This window comes from Mesocricetus auratus, unplaced genomic scaffold (genome assembly GCF_017639785.1).
Source record: "Mesocricetus auratus isolate SY011 unplaced genomic scaffold, BCM_Maur_2.0 Super-Scaffold_100014, whole genome shotgun sequence".
NCBI classification, from domain to species: Eukaryota; Metazoa; Chordata; class Mammalia; order Rodentia; family Cricetidae; genus Mesocricetus; species Mesocricetus auratus.
This window is the reverse complement of record NW_024429197.1, coordinates 16,285,554-16,302,981: the sequence shown is the minus strand read 5'-3', so window position 1 is coordinate 16,302,981 and position 17,428 is coordinate 16,285,554. Positions and strand designations below refer to the sequence as shown.

General features: G+C 43.5%; 2 protein-coding genes across 4 annotated transcripts in view; both read left to right on the top strand.

Moving 5' to 3' along the window:
- Kiaa0319l (KIAA0319 like) overlaps positions 1–17,428 on the top strand; it is a 96,240-nt gene that overhangs the window by 15,211 nt on the left and 63,601 nt on the right. The window lies entirely within an intron of this gene.
- LOC121143933 (40S ribosomal protein S12-like) lies at positions 8,629–11,337 on the top strand. Its single transcript, XM_040756621.1, has one exon. It carries the CDS (start codon positions 10,931–10,933, stop codon positions 11,324–11,326), a length of 396 nt encoding a protein of 131 aa, XP_040612555.1. The 5' UTR covers positions 8,629–10,930; the 3' UTR covers positions 11,327–11,337.

Sequence of the window (17,428 nt, the reverse complement as noted above, 5' to 3'; positions counted from 1 at the left end):
AGGCTGGTCTCCAACTCACAGAGATCCGCCTGCCTCTGCCTCCCGAGTGCTGGGATTAAAGGCGTGTGCCACCACCGCCTGGTTAAAAACAATTTTAAATTGACTCTTCTTTGGGGATATTTTAGGGGAATAATAAGGCAACAGTGGGGTTTAAATAAAAGAAAGCAAAACAATTACTGGTCAAAACATAACTGTTGGATTGTTTTATAGGTTTTTACAAAAATCTCAGTATTTAGATTAGCTGCTAGTTTAAAGCATTGTGTTAGAAATTGCCAGGAATATGCTCAGGAGTGCATGTGGCTGGTGCCCAGACACTGGTTTCCAGCCAGGCAGTGCCAAGAAGTTTCATTGCTCTTAATTTATTTTTGTTTGTTTATTTAATATGTATGTGTGTATTGGGCCCAGGGTCATACTTATGACAAGCATAGTTCTACCTCTCTGCCATTGAGCTACAGCAGTGTGTGTGTGTGTGTGTGTGTGTGTGTGTGTGTGTGTGTGTTTGTGTGTGATAGCTCAGGTGGGCCTTGAACTTGAGTATTGGGATTATAGATATGCACCACTACACCTCCAATGGTCTCCTTTTTTTTTTTTTTTTTTTAAACGAGACAGGGTTTCTCTGTATTGTTTTGGAGGTTATCGGTCCAGCCCGGCCTCGAACTCACAGAGATCCGCCTGCCTCTGCCTCCCGAGTGCTGGGATTAAAGGCGTGCGCCACCACCACCCGGCCAATGGTCTCCTTTTTAAGCTGTCTTTCTGATTCTTCACTCAGAGACTTCCATAATAAGAGTCAGCCCATGTGGTTAAGCTCCCAGAACTATGGTTAACTACAGACAGTACTGGATATGTTTCAGAGAGAAGATATAAGAATTGGTCTTGCTAGGCATGGTGGCTCACACTTTTAGTCAGCACTTAGAATCCAGAGGCTGGTGGAGCTCTGTGAGCTCAAGGCCAGCCTGGCCATGGCTACCTAGTGAGACCCTGTCTCAAACAAACAAACAAACAAACAAGCAAACAAAAAACCTTGGTCTTGACTACCTGCCTGTTCATAAGCTAGTAAGAGGTAGATGTCAGCCAAGATCATGGGCTCACGAGCAGACAAGCCTGACTATGCCCTGGACTTCTTATGGACTGGTATTGCTAAACTCCATCCCTAAAGTAGGGATGAAAGTGCCTCTTGTAGGGTTGTTGTAGGGATTACATGAAATATCATGCAAAGGGCTCACCCTACTTCTAGATTCAGTCAATAAATGTTAGCAGTAGTTATTTTCATGTGGAATTCAGTTTGGTGAAAGTCTTGTTAATTTCAGAGTGACCTAGCAGCAGGAAGTTTGAGTTCTGTGCTGGCTTAAGTCTCTGTCCAGTGGGATCTCAGTCTTCATTTCTAAGTATAATGCAGGCAGTACCCTTTCTGCATTGTCAGGGAAAGTAGACTTCCATTCATTTCTATACAAGCTTAACACTGGTTCAAGTCTATAAGTGAATGATCTCCATCAGGTACTCTCCATGGTTGTGGTACGTTTCTGAGGAGCACCACAGGTAATCTGTTTACTCTTTCTCATCCTCTGTGGCCTCCACCTTGTTTCATTTCCTTCAACATGATGGTATGTTCATGCTTGGCAAAGTCTTGTGTCAGACCATGTTGGCTCTGTCTTTTGGTCAGGATAGTAGTTCTTACTTTGTTGCAACAGAGTATTGCTTTGCTGCTCAAGCTGGCCTCAAACTTGTCGCCATCTTGCCTGTCTTAGCTCTGGGATTACAGATGTGTGCCACCACACCTGGCTCAGGATAGTGTTTTGACTGGAGTTGATTCTGAATTAGTTTTGGATTTTGTATTGGAAGTAGATAGCAGAGTTAGTCCCTACCTTTGTTCAAAGGGTAGTTTTTGTGTGTTAGCTATTGCAAAAATTAGAAAAATAGTAGTGAGCTAGACTGGTTTCTGCCCTCATTGAGCACCTTTCCGTTGATATGTTTCACATCCCTGGGGAATGGAAATTCTCTTCCCAAGGAATACTTGGAGTTTTGTGGAGATGGCTCATCAATTAAGAGCACTGGCTGCATTTCCAGAGGATCTGGGTTTGATTCCCAGCAACCCACCTAGTGGCTTTGTAACTCCAGTCCCAGGGGACACCACTACCCGCCTCTGGCTTCCTTTTTACTGCATGCATATGGTGCACAGGCAAATACCCATACACATTTTAAAAAATGGGGGTTTGAAGACTTCTTATAGTTTTGAAATAATGTAATGACAATGAAAACACAGTATACCTTCTAGAATTCTAGGATTGTAGGAAACTAAACTGTTACTATTATTATTGTTGTTATAGGATCTCACTTGTGTAGCCCTGGTTGGAACTTGCCATGTAGACCAGGCTGTCCTCTAACTGACAGAGTCCCACCTGCCTCTGCATGAGGTGCTGAGATCAAAGGTGTGTGCTGCCATGCCTGGCCTGAGACTGAACAATTTGATGCCTCAAATTAGTTTTAGGAGAGTAATACTCTGCTAAGAATTATGTGGATAGAGGGTTGGCATGGTAATGTTTGCATGTAATCCCCTCAGAAGGCTGAGGGGGGTAATGAGAAGTTGTGTTGGTGGGGAGTTCTCGGCCATCCTGAACCAGGTGATCAAAAAGCAAAGGCTGGGGATACACCTCAGTGGTGTAGCACTTGCCTGGCATGCAGGAGGCCATGGACTCCATCAATTTGTACCACAGGTCAGAATTATGCAGGCATATGTCTCTAGTTCTCTTTCAACCCAACTTATTCTCACCTTGAATAACCCACACCCCCAATCAGCAGTGAGAGCAATTATCTGGAGGGACAGGACAAATACTATAGGTTAACCTTTGCTCCACATTTAGTTGTAGCTATTTTTGGGCACTGGATAGACTTAGCCAATCAATATTGGAAGATCTTACCTGTATCAGGATGTTCTTGTCTTTTGGTTTCAATTTTGTTACTCATATAAAGATCTCCAGCATCCTGAATTTCCCTGTCAATCACAAAGAGGAAAGTGACATTACTATGAGTGGGGAGTTAAACATCACTGACATTGTCTAAGGAGTAAGAAGCAGAGGAACCCTGGCCAAGGCCCATTTGAAACTCTGGAGACTGTCCCTAAAGATGGTACCCAGAGTGTCTTGCCCCAGTTCCCTTTGAAAACTCACTCAGCAGATGGGGTTTTTAGGAATGCTCTTCCAAATGGCTTGTCATTATGCTTTGATTCTAATCCAACAGCATATCTGAGTTTGAGATAAGTGCATGCTCCTAAATTCTCTCACTTGTAGGTAGTTAATAAAGGGAATGACGAGACTATTTACAGGCTTGGTGAAAAGGAGGGTATTTACATTGATTTAGTTTTACTTTTGTAGTTTCCGTTTCTGATTCAGGTTTTACAGTTTTAAGGGAACTGCCCAGTGCAGGGTGGTGGTGGTGGTGGTGGTGGTGGTGGTGGTGGTGAATTTGAGGCTAGCCTGGTCTACAAAGCTACACAGAGAAGCCCTGTCTTGAAACACCCCCCAAAGTAAAATAGCACCCCCTCAAAGAAACCCTCCGTGGTTTATTGACCCAAAGCAACCTGAGTCAGCTGGAGGCTATGGAAATGGGCCTGCCAGTGAGAATGAGTCTCAGTCAGAATAAAGGAAGCTGCCTTGTAGATGGGCACTCAAGAGCCAAACTCCATTTCAGAAAACAGAGTAATCTGTACCCTGCTGGGTCAGTCTGCAGGGCAGTAGCCCAGCTTCCCTCTCCCTGTGTGCTACCCTCTGCCAGCTGCTGCTTGACTTTCAGAGTTCCCCTCCACTGTGCTCCCCAGGGTGTGCTCCCCAGGGTGTGCTCAGAAGCAGAAGCGGCTTGCTGACATTACCCACAAGGTGCTTTTCAGATAACAAGGTGGATTTTAACATCTTCCAGTAAAGGTTAAAGGACAGAAAGCCTGGCCTTTCAGGACAGGAAAGTTGGCCCAGCCTGGGACTATTTACCCAGGATGGCCAAGGCAGAAGCAAAAGTTGTCTTGTCTCTCCTCCCTGTGTGCAGTCTTCTCTGACAAGGGTCCTCTCATCTCCACTCCTCTCCCCTCCCCTCCCCTCCCCTCCCCTCCCCTCCTCTCCTCTCCTTCCCGAGTTGTTTTGATTGAGTTGTTTCGCCCCCACCCTTCTGTACGTCTGTGGGAAGTACTTGGCAGCATGGCTGCCTCCATCAGTGGGGAAGAAACGGTGGAGAGTGAAAGCCCGTATGCCACAGACTTCCAGAGATAGGACACATGACACATTTTGGTGCCCTACCTTGTCTTAATCTTGGAATTAATCTATTTTGACTGAACACAGAAATGATGCCATTTCATAGATACAGACAGCAATTTCTCTGTCTTTAGAGAGAGTTCATACTAGATAATTAGTGGTCAGGAACCTTGACCAATTTATACATTCTTATTTTTGTCCATAGAATGCTTAAAAATTATGAAACTTGCAAGTGGAGGTATAGGATAAAGAGCACTATATCAAAATATGTCATAAAAGTAAAGCCTATTGAGAGCCACATGTCTGTACTAAACCAAGGGACTTAAGTGTGAACACTGCATTGTTACACTTTTCTAATATTTGTCGTCCTTGGCTCTTATGAGTGTTTGTTATACTTGGAAGCTTAAAATATGCTAATTCTTTTTAGTACTGGGGTTTGAATTCAGGGTCTCTAGCATATTAGGCAAGTACTCTGTCACAGGTGTTCGATGTGATCCTATGTCTCTATCAGATGCATTTTTAATAAGTTGTCTAAGACATTTATTATTTTCAATTTTATTTTTTGTCTGGCTAGCCCGGAAATAATTATGTAGATCAGGCTGGCCTTAAACTCGCAGAGACCTGCTGCTTCTGCTCCTGAGTGCTGGGATTGCAGGCACATGCTCCCATGCCTTGCCTTACCCGTATTTATTGAGATAGAGCCTCTCTCTGAACTGGAGCATCAGTTGACTAGACTATAGACTGGCTGGCAAGTGAGATTCAGGGAACTACCTGACTCCCCACCAGCACCCCTTCCAGAGCTGGGTTACTGGTTCCAGCTACTGCCCCTGGCTTTTTTATGTGGGTTCTGGGGTCTTGAACTCAGGTCTTCATACTTGCACAACAGGCGTCTTACCAATTGAGCCATCTCTCCAGACTTTGTCTAAGACATGCCATTCAAATAATTAGTGAGAACTAATACCAAGTGTTATTACATACTATAGATACTTTTTTTTAGGTCAACAGATACCATACCAGGCTAAAATAAAACTCAGTTCCTGCCATTAGATTTCACAGCATGGAGCCAGGGGAGAAGTAGAAAAGACAGCCGCATGATAAATTCCAAGATGTGCTGCAGGAGCACAAAGAATAGGGCAGAGCAGCCAAGCCCTGCCCTATAGCAGGAGGCTGGTGAGGCATGGGCTATTTTGATCCCTTTGAACCTCCCTCTCCTGGACCTATCTGAAGTGCCTTCAGTCTGCTCAGCTCTTTTAACTTGTCTATCTCAGAGGGAGGGATGGAGGGAGAAAACTGCAGCTCTGTAGCGTCTAGAGAGTCAGAGCCCTGAGAAAATTATTTTTGTACAGATACAGATTGGCTTTGACTTAATTTAAATAAGCTGGCTCTCAGAAGTTCTAAGAATACTAACTACTCCACGGCTCCGCTTTCATTTACACACAGATGAGAAGGCATCTGCAGCTCTGCACTTTATTTGCTATAAGCAAAAAGTGGTTTGAGATATTTAAGCTTGGAAGCTCAGTTGTATCAAGTCCTCATATGTCCCAGTTCAGCCTCTTGCAGATGTTTTATTTTTTTAATTTTTTATGACACTTACATAATGCTGCAAAGAGAGGCTTTCAGTGGATGAATTGACAAACTTTCTCCGTTCGTTGTATCTGCTTAAATAACACTTTATAGCTAGCTGTATTTTTCTTTGTTTCCTTTCATGCTTATTGCTAATTTATTTAATCTGTGTGTCTCTGCTGTAGCCTTCTAAATGACCTTTTCTTTAGAAATAAGAAAACAAATCAGGGGTGGGGAAAAAAACCCTCTCCAAAACAAAACAGGGCTCTGATTCAAGGTTCTTTGTGTGGGTTTCAGAAGGAGGTTGGTGTGATTGTAGTTGAGTGCAAATAACTTATCAGCTCATAATAACTGCAGTCAGAGATGGCAATCAACGGCAGTGTCTTAACAATATCATTGTATTGGCCTCACGGGAATTGCTAGATCCTTGGCATCATATCTAGCTGCTTTTGTTGTTTTGCATTTTTTTTCCTTTTACAGAGCCTGAACTTTTATATACAAACCAAAATGTATCTGTTATCATTTGATACCTGTACTTTTTGAAGTACAAAGACAGCATTATATGGGGAGGTGTGGGCTCCCTTTCACGCTGTGGCTTGGAGGCGTGCTCTGCTAGCTGACAGCGTTCTCTAGAGTCTTTTAGTCATAGGTGGTGGGAGAAAAAGCTTTGGACTCTGAGTACATCATATGCAGCAATGTAACCCCCCCCAGTTACAGTGTGTTTTTTTTAAAGTACATGTTTTAATCATTTGTCTTTAATCTGCCTTTAAGTATTATAAAGCTCCTGATGACTGGATTGTTTCTGAGCAGGTGATTTTATGGTAAGAGAGCTATTTTCAGCAATAACCAGTGATTCGATTAACACTTGGTTGTGAAAAATGGCTCTGGGCTAAACCTTGACAGATGGGCCTTTTGAAATGTAATGATAACTATATTCAATTAATGCAAACTTTTCATTTATTAATAAGTAGCAGGCAGAAGCTGAGTTAAAATTGAGATAGGATGGTCTCCATGTTTTTGCTTAGGTGGCCTGAACTTTGAGTTGCTTGTTTTAAAAGGGCACGGAAGTGAACCAAGTGTCAACAGCAATGGATGGCTCTCTCTCCGCCTGGGTGAACTAGGAAGCTATTCTCTACTGTTGACCTTGTTCAGAAGTTTCTATGGTGAAAACCTTTCTTATCTTGAAGTGGAGTGGTCTGAAGTAGATGGCTCAGGGTGATGAAACTTGGTTGGTCCTTGCACAAAGAATGAATTGCACTGTGATTTCAAAGGACTTTATAGCTTAGGGTTTGGGCAAGAAAACCTATTTCCACCGGGCGTTGGTGGCGCACGCCTTTGATCCCAGCACTCGGGAGGCAGAGGCAGGCAGATCTCTGTGAGTTCGAGGCCTGCCTGGTCTACAGAGCGAGTTTCAGTTCAGGCTCCAAAACAATACAGAGAAACTCTGTCTCGAAAAACCAAAAAAAGAAAAAAAGAAAACCTATTTCCTAGCTGGCTCATTACTCAGTGATCTCTTCAGCCACTTAGTGTCGCGTCTGCTGCGCGGCCTGTGTCCGAGAACGTGCGGAGGGTGTCGGGGATTGACAACACAGAGACTCGTTCAACGATGTAAAGAAAACTTTAAGCAGGCTCCAAAAAGGTTCAAGAAAACTTCCTAAGAAAGGCTCCCACCAGAGAAGCTTCTGCTCTCTCCTCTACCCTGGCTGGTTCTCCCCTGACCCCAGAAACTGATCTGGGCGTGGCAGAAGAGGCGGTTAGTCTCTGGACAAGGTCGAGCTCAGGGTGGTTTCTGCGGGCAGGCCTTTTCCAGGAACTTAATGCCCTCAGGCATTGTATTGTTTTTAGTATACATTGTCTTACAGCTGCCTACTCCCAGGCAGAAGGGGAAGTGGGTCTCTGCTCAAGGTCTGGTGTTCCCACAACTTAGCATTTCTTCATTTGCTCTAGACAACTCATGATGCTTCTGCCTCCTTCAGTTTCTCCTCCTTTCCCTCCCTCCTCTGTCTTCTGAGACAGGGTCTTGCTCAGGTCCTCCTGCCTCAGCTTCCCGTGCTGATATTGCAGGTAGCATCACCACACATAACTTCAAAACTGATTTCCAAGGAAATTAATCAGCATTAAAACCTGACTCAAATGACTAAAACCCAAGTGATCATACTGGAGGTGACATCTTTTGCTAAGTTTTGCCACTTGAAATAACAAATTGATTTAAACATTGGCTGAACTTTAAAAGCTAGGAACATTCTATGAATGTCTACTAAGAGTCAAGTCTTGTGAAGCCTGTGAATCCCAAGATACAATGTCCAACCCTCAGCACTTACAGAAGGACGACTCCATGACATGGACAAACGGAGACCATCCAGGAAAGAAATGTAGGAGTTACAGACAACATGAGCTGTCAAGTGGGTGCTGGGAATTAAACCTGGGTCCCCTGGAAGAGTCGTCAGTGTTCTTTTTTGTTTTTCAAGATAGGCTTTCTCTATGTAATAGTCCTGGCTGTCCTGGAACTCAGAGAGCCACCTGACTCTGCCTTCTGAATGCAAGGACTAAAGGAGTATGCCACCACTGCAAAGCTGTAGCCGGTGCTTTTAACCACTGAGCCATCTCTTCAACTATGAAAACCTTTTTTCCACGGGGCTGGTGGGGTAGTGGGAGTGGCGGTGGCGACAGCCCACACTTTTAATCCCAGTGCTCGGGAAGCAGAGGCAGGTGAATCTCTGTGAGTTCGAAGCCAGCTGTTCTACAAAGCTAGTTCCAGACAGCCAGATCTGTTACACAGAGAAACCGTCTCAAAACAAACAAAAAAGCCCATCTTTTTAATTTTACAGATCATCAAGAGTTAATGTAAATAACAGCAGAGACATATGTGTTGGTCAGCTGTGTCCTAGGGAGTTGTCATAAAGACCTCTGAAAACATGGAAACACTGCAGTCAAGGAAAAAGAATCAAAGCCTAATAACTCTTGTTTAGCAGAGAGTTTAGTTTCAGCAAGTTACCTACACCATAATGTTTAACAAACTGTGCTTTTAACAACCTAGGCACACAGCAAAGGCAGTGCATAGTAATTACTTTCTTTTCAAAGGATTGCTTTGTGAGGCAACTGCTACCTTCACTCTGATGTATGCAGTTAGGAAATAAAAGTGTTGGCCCTTTTGAGAAAGAGGAGAGGGGGCAATGGTTATTACTCTGGCCTTTTCTAAACTTCATAATACCTAATTGCACCCTGTGGAAGGATTTTGTTACCCCCCTGCCTGGCCTTGCAAGTGTACTCTACAGAAGAAAACTTGTGTGGGGAGGAATGTGGCACCATTTTTGTATTTGTTTATTAGTGGGTGTGCAGGTGACAGACATCCTGACAGCAAAAGGAAGGCCAGCTTGTCCCAAGTTGGTTTTTGAGCAGTTCTAATAGTGTGCCTGGTTTCCCAGTTCTCTTTGGTGGCCATCTTGGCTGAGATGCAGCATATGATGGCTGCTGGGAGATGGTATAGAGCCATAGTTCACAGGTTCAGCACCAAATTTAAGGCTTCTGCTTTACTGCTTAATAATAGTTCATTAGTAGGTCCAGGGGAAAACATTCAATGAATTCTGTATATTGTTACAGAGTAGTGAATTTAGACATTCAGTGAAACATGCAGATTTTATTATACAGTGCCTTCATTGTGCTTGTTTCTGCAGAAAAAACCCCACCCCAGGGAAGAACTTACCATTTGCTCTGGGTTTTTTCTTTTTCTGAAGCAACACTGGTCCCTACTCCTATTTCCACCACCCTAGCCATTCCCTTTGGATGCAGTATGATGGATTTGGTTCAGTGCCTCAGGGTACTTTGTCAATTGACTTTTGAGGTAGTGGGTGTTTTGTCTCTACTGGACATGTGGTTGCCAGCCAGTGGCATCTTCACGTTTGCTTATTACCTGCCTGAGTTTTAAGAATGCCAGAGGCAACCCTAGTGCATCTAAATATTTCCAGAGTTGTTCACAGTTTACTGAAAGCTTTAGTGAATTTCCTCCTGGCAACAATTCTTTTATTCTACAGTTTCTACTCTGCTACTTGGAATTGTGGAACCTGGTCTAGATTTTGTACCAGATTTATTAGAATTCTGCCTTTTGAGGAGTAATGAGAATAAGCATTGCTAGTTCCGGGGCCTTTTCTTTTGGGGATCATCTAGGTAACACAAAGAGGAGTTCTGTCTTTTTTGTTTTGCCAGCATGATAGTCAGTGATCAGCTTTGCCTGTTGCTGTCACCCTAGCTGAGCTTTCTACATGTTCCTACCTACAGTGAGCTCCAGCTGTTCTCAAATGATTTTCAGTCTCCGGGTCTACCAACTGTAAGCCCTTTTTTGTAAGCATTTAATATTGCTTTTGCCTAAGCCCTGGGAGCAGAGCCAGCCTATAGAGGCGTGGGCAGGAAGAGGAACTGATCTAAAATTGGAGTTTATTTTCTCCTCACCTTTTATCCACATTACTTCTGGAATCCAATATTGACTCCCCCAGTGCCCCTGCGCCCTCCTCTAGCAGACTGTTTTCCAAGAGCAGTAGCAATTGAATCTTGGAGAGGTTAAGTTGTCCTTCAAAGGTTAAGCTTCTAGTAACTGGTGTTCAGAGCTGGTTAATTATCTTTTCATCATCCAAGAAGAGGACTTATTCTTCATCCAATGAATGACCAGAGAAGAACTGTTTTCCTGTGTTTCTAATTATTGAATACCCAGTGGAACCACCATGTGATGGCTTATTTCTGTGGTCAACTTGATTGGATTAGTATGCACTTAGCACATTAATGAGGCGCACACTTGAGTGTATCTGTGAAGGTATTTCCAGAGGGGCTTAACTGAAGACCCATTCTGATGTGGATGGCATTGGTGTGTGTGGGGGTCGTTTCCGGGCCCAGACTATGTAGAAAAGGAAGAGAAAAAAGCCTGCTGAGTACCTGCATTCTCTTTTCTCTGCTTGCTGTTCAGCACCAGAGACCATGCCTCTCCATGGTGGACTGCACGCTGCTGAACTGGGGACATATACAAACCTTTCCTTTAATAATGATAAAATGCTAGTTTTGGCTTTCCCCCTGCCGCCGCCAAGTTGTGCGGAGGCGGAGGCTCGGGTGTGTTTAAGATTCAGCCTCACACGTAATCCACCGCCATGGCCGAGGAAGGCATTGCTGCTGGAGGACTAATGGACATCAATACTGCACTTCAGGAGGTGCTGAAGACCGCCCTCATCCACGATGGCCTCGCACGTGGCATCTGCGAAGCTGCCAAAGCCTTAGACAAGCGCCAAGCCTATTTCTGTGTGCTTGCATCAAATTGTGATGAGCCCATGTATGTCAAGTTGGTGGAGGCCCTTAGTGCCGAGCACCTGATCAACCTAATTAAGGTTGATGACAAGAAACTAGGGGAATGGGTAGGCCTCTGTAAAATTGATCGAGAGAGGAAACCACGGAAAGTGGTTGGTTGCAGTTGTGTAGTGGTTAAGGACTATGGCAAAGAATCTCAGGCCAAGGATGTCATCGAGGAGGACTTCCAGTGCAAGAAATGAATAAATAAAAAAATTTGGCTCAAAAAAATGTTAGTTTTGTTTGTGTAGGTGTTTTATGCAAATAATGTCCAAGTTTTATTTATTTGCTTTTTTTTTTTTTTTTTTTTTTTTTTTGGTTTTTTGAGACAGGGTTTCTCTGTGGCTTTGGAGGTTGTTCTGGAACTAACTCTTGTAGACCAGGCTAGTCTGGAACTCACAGAGATCCTCTTGCCTCTGCCTCTCCTGAGTGCTGGGATTAAAGGCTTTTTTTTTTTTTTTTTTTTGGTTTTTCGAGACAGGGTTTCTCTGTGGCTTTGGAGGCTGTCCTGGAACTCACTTTGTAGACCAGGCTGGCCTCGAACTCACAGAGATCCACCTGCCTCTGCCTCCCGAGTGCTGGGATTAAAGGCGTGCGCCACCAACGCCCGGCGGATTAAAGGCTTTTTAAAGATAGGCTCTTCCTCTGTAGCCAGACTGGTTTGGAGCTCACAGTGATCCCCTTAGCCTCCCAAGTGGTGGGATTAGAAATGTGCACTGCTTCTTAGCCAGGGTGGGGGTGGGGTGCATACCTTTAATCCCAGTTCTTGGGAGGAAAAGCCAGGCAGATTTCTGTGAGTTTGAGTTTGAGGTGAGTCTGGTCTACAAAGTGAGCTCCAGGACAGCAGTGCTGTTACACAGAGAAACCCTGTCTCAAAAAACAACCAAAAAAAAAAAAAAAAAAAAAAAAAAAAGAAAGAAAGAAAGAAAAGAAAAGAAGAGAAGAGAAGAGCTAAGAAATGTGGGAGCTGGAGAGATGGCTCAGTGGTTAAGACAACTGGCTGCCTGCTCTTACATAGGACCTGGGTTCAATTCCTAGCACCCACATGGCTGCTCACAACTGTCTCTATCTCCTGTTTCAGGAGACCTGACACCCTCAAACAGACATACATGGAGGCAAAACACCAGTGTCTATAAAATAAACAATAATTAAAAAAAGAAATGTGCACTATCAAATATGAAAGGCTCATTTTTTTATGATAGAAAGCCAATGATTTATGCATCTATAAAACATTGAAAAGAGAGCGGGGGGGGGGCACACGCCTTGAATCCCAAAGAGGCAGGTGGATCTCTGTGAGCAAGTTCCAGGATAGGCTCCAAGCTACACAGAGAAACTTGAAAAACCGAACGAAAAACAAAACAACAACAAAAGTAAACAAAAAGCAAAAAACAAACAAAAACATTGAAAAAGAATAATACATTAAGAGCAATTAATGAAGCAAAAACTAAGCAAACAAAAACAATAGAGGAAAAAAATCAATGAAAATAAAAGGTGGTTTGAAAAAGATCAATAAACCTAATAAATTAAAACCAATCACACAGGGAAAAAAAGAACACTGCCACAAAATACCAACGATGCAAAAGAGTAGGACTAGAGAGATGACTCAGAGGTTAACAGCACTTGCTTGGGTCCCAGCATCCATGTCAGGTGGCTCACAGATGCCTGTAATTTGATTCCAGGGACCTACACTATGTGTGCTTACACTCAAAATTGAAAACAACAAAAATGAGCATTTAAAAAAACGAGGAACTGAGTATGTTGGCTCACTCTTATAACCCGAGTATTCAGAGGGTGTGGTAGGATTGTTGTGATTTCAAGGCTAGCCTAGACTACAAAGTGAGACCATTTCTTAAAAGACAAAACAAAACAAAAAACTCAGAGGGAGCCCGGCGTTGGTGGCACACGCCTTTAATCCCAGCATTTGGGAGGCAGTGGCAGGCAGATCTCTGTGAGTTCGAGGCCAGCCTGGTCTACAGAGCGAGTTTCAGGTCAGGCTCCAAAGTTACAGAGAAACCCTGTCTCGAAAAACAAAAAAAAAACAAAAAAACTCAGAAGGTATAGATCAGTAAACCAGGGTCTATAAACTGCCCAGGAGCCTACATTGGCTGTTCCCTGTTTGTTTTAAATATTTAGGATATTTTAATAATATAGAAGAGTGGATTTACTATGTTTTCATACATGTATATAACATACTTTGATTGTATTCATCCCTTCACCTTCCTTACTTATCCCTGTTACCTGTTTTTGTACATGAAGTTTTATTAGACCAGTCATATTTACTTATGTGTTTTTGTTTTTCTTTTTGGTTTGCTTTTGAAGACAGGGTTTCTCTGTATAACAGCTCTGGCTGTCTTGGAACTTGCTTTGTAGACCAGGCTGACCTCAAACTCACAGAGATCCTCCTGCCTCTGCCTCCTGAGTGCTGGGATTACAGGTGTGCACTGTCATGCCTGGCTATTACTTATGTTTTCTTTTTTTTTTTTTTTTTTTTTTGGTTTTTCGAGACAGGGTTTCTCTGTGGCTTTGGAGGCTGTCCTGGAACTCACTCTGTAGACCAGGCTGGCCTCGAACTCACAGAGATCCGCCTGGCTCTGCCTCCCGAGTGCTGGGATTAAAGGCGTGCGCCACCAACGCCCAGCTCTACTTATGTTTTCTTAATGGCTTCTTTTGTTCTGTAATCGCAGTTAAGTAGTTGCAGTAGAAGCCCTAAAGTCCACAGAACCTAAAATACTATCTGACCCTTTAAGAAAAGCTTTGCTGAGCCAGCAAGATGATTCAGTGGGTAAAGATCCTGCCACCAAACTAGAGTTTGTTCCTCAGGACCCACCTGATAGAAGAAATGAACCAACCTCTGCAAACTGTCCTAATTTTTTGTTACATTTATATTTTGTTTATGTGTGTATGTGCATGCATGGGCCACACCCATGCATGTATCAGGTGCCCTGGCTTTCATGTCAGGCATGTGTGTGGAGGTTAGAGAAGAACTGTGGATGAAGTCCAGTCTCACCGTCCACCTTTATGTGGGTTCCACAGATCACACTCTAGTCACCTGGCCTTACCTGTTGAGCATATCACTTGTACTGAATACTTCCTTTTTGGTAGACAATGTAATAAACTACTCTTTGCATGATTTACTACATCTAACTACATTTGATGATGTGGTCTCTCTCTGTCTCTCAGCCTTTCAACACTGGGGCTCATGTATGGAAGGCTGGGTTTAAACTTGCTTGGTACCTGAAGGTGATCTTGAACTTCTGATCTTCCTGTCTCTACCTCCTGTCATCCTGTCTGATTTTATGTGGTTCTGGGCTTTGTGCATGCTTAGCAAGCACTCTTACCAACTGAGTTACTCTTTGTCATGAATTTTCTTACATTGTTTAAGGACTGAACTTTGGGGGAAAAAACTTTCCAAATTCCTTATATTCATGTGTGTGTGTTCTCTGAAGTTCAGTAAGTTGTGTGCTGTGCCTTAAGGCTTCCCCCAAATTTGCAAGTGATAGTGTTTTTATTCTCAGAATGAGGTCCCTCCTGTTCACAAGGTACTGAGCTCTGGGTTAACATATCCCATGGCCATCACACTGATGGAATTGTTTCAACTGAGCTTTTCAACATTCAGCAAAGGATGTACTCTACTCCGAAGGAGTTTCCACATTTACATGGTGATAGGATTTCTTTCCTATAAGTATTATTTGATGACTAATAAAAGTCGAGGTTGTAGCCGGGCATTGGTGGCACATGCCTTTAGTCCCAGCACTCAGGAGGCAGAGGCAGGCGGATCTCTGTGAGTTCGAGGCCAGCCTGGTCTACAGAGTGAGTTCCAGGATAGACTCGAAAGCAATACAGAGAAACCCTAAAGGCTTTCCATTAAGTATAATAAAGCACAGATGATATTTTAATCTAGAAAAAAATAAACCAAAACTTTGAGTTTCACAATATCTTCCCATTCAATAATAGTAAAAAAAAAACTTATAAAAATGGAAAACAGGCTGGGCGTTGGTGGCGCACGCCTTTGATCCCAGCACTCGGGAGGCAGGGGCAGGCGGATCTCTGTGAGTTCGAGGCCAGCCTAGTCTACAAGAGCTAGTTCCAGGACAGCCTCCAAAGCCACAGAGAAACCCTGTCTCGAAAAACCAAAAAAAAAAAAAAAAAAAAAAAAAAAGGAAAACAGAAGAGTATGTTTTTGGTTTTTTCTTCTGAGAAGGGCTTCCTGAGACATGGAACTTCCTCACACACAGGCAGGTTCCTGGCTTACCTAATTGTGTTTGGTCAGTCACAGAAAAACACCAAGAACCTCTAGGATATCTGTATAAGGGAACCTTTGACCATATTAAAAAAGACTCCCACGGACTGTCAAGGTGGCTCAGTAGGTAAAGGTGCCTGTTGCAATCTTGATGTGGAAGAAGAGAACTGACTCCATCAAGTTGTCTTCTGACCGCCACATACACTCTGTGAGTGGGTCCCCCCAACACACACACACACTCTAAGCCAGCACTCGCACACACACACACACACACACACACACACACACACACACACACACACACACACACACCCCACACACACACACAATTGCCCTAGCTACCCTGGAACTATCTCTGTAGACCAGGCTGGCCTCAAACTCACAGAGATCATCTGCCTCTGCCTCAGAGTGCTGGGATCAAAGGTGTTCACCACCACTGCCCGGCCTGAGACTTCTTTGTACTGATGAATCACTGGGCATCTCACAAGTTAGTGATCATCCTTTATGCACACAAGAAGAAATGCTTTCTCATTATCATATTTAGACATTATACTAGTATTTCTCATCCAGGAATCCTCACAGATCCCTAGATCCCAGTCCCTATACCTGCCGACAGCCTGAGCTTGTGATTGGTTACTTCATAATTGAAGGAGTTTTCTTCTTGGAAATGATTGACCCTGTCTTATCACAGACTCTGGCTTCACAGGCTACAGCTTGTGCCTTTGGAAGGACCTGCTCCATGCCAACAGGTCTCCTCTGGCTTATGGCGGGCACATTTTCCTAATTTCCTCGTAGATCTCTTTTAGCTGTTTCTCTGAACCATTTGACTTCACTTCTCTTGAGTGGCTGTAGGATGTGTCAGACTTCCTTTTGTGGTACCTTCCGAATGTTACTGTTCTTCTCTTTTGAAAATTGGAGGTTGTATTATCTCCAGCACAGCAACTGAACTTGAATCTACTGCTGTTTCAGCTACTGACTGTGGCTACACAGTTACTGGCTGGCTTCTCTGGCATTGCCTGGCAATACTTTTATAACCTGCTGGAACTGCCTCCTGCCGCTGCCACTAAATGTAGTTTTTACTAAATCTCTGTTGTTCTATTTACCAATAAAGATTTTGGGATTAAAGGCTGGGGTGAAAACCTGCTAGCTCAGAGAGGTCAGAACCCTCCTTGTTCTTCCTGTGCATCTCTATCCATTTTCCAGACTCTGTCTGACTCTATGATTACTTTCTGTCAACTAGTTGCTAGCTCCACCTCCTGACCCAACGTTGATTCTATTTAATTAGTGCAAATACAAACACGGGGTTCATAGTGTTATCATATATCCCACAACAATTGGCTGCCACTTACTCTGTTTAATCCTAACTATCTTTTCCTGTTGACAGACATACTGTGTCCACAGTCTGGTTACTCTGACCACCTCATTCAGATTCCATTTGTTTCCTGGATTTCTTTCTATAGAGATCTCACCCATGGTGGCTTTCCCCTATGCTCCTCAGTACTCCTTCAACAGGAGAGTGTCTGTGAGTTTCTTATTTCTAAGAGCTATGCAGAGAGGACAGAGAATGGTGTCATCCTTTTCACAGAAGACTTCTTGGTTCCCTTACGTGTTGCTCATCTCTGTTCTTTTGAGCATAGGGATTGCCTGAGGCTGGTTTGTCTGGCAATGGATGCCAGATTCTTTACAGGAATACCAGTTATGATGTCCCTGTGCTAGGATGATTCCCTGGACTGAGGGCAACAGTCAGGAACTTGAACCTGATCCCAGAGATGCTTGCTGTAGAAGGGATATTCAGTGACTTTAGGGATCAGAACCTCACAGTGTAGAACTGTGGCTTCCAACATCTCCAAGGCCAGGAGAGTTAGAAGTCATGTTTCTTCAGCTTCTGTGTGAAAGGCTTCATTACATGTATTATTCTGGTCTCATTTTTATCAGGATTGGATTTCTAATAGTCCAAAACAGTTGAGTTATGTCTAAAAACTTTCCCATATTTTATACCTCTAAAAGGCTTCTTTCTAACATACAGTCTCCTATGAGTAAGGGCTGCTTTCTGAACAAAGGATCC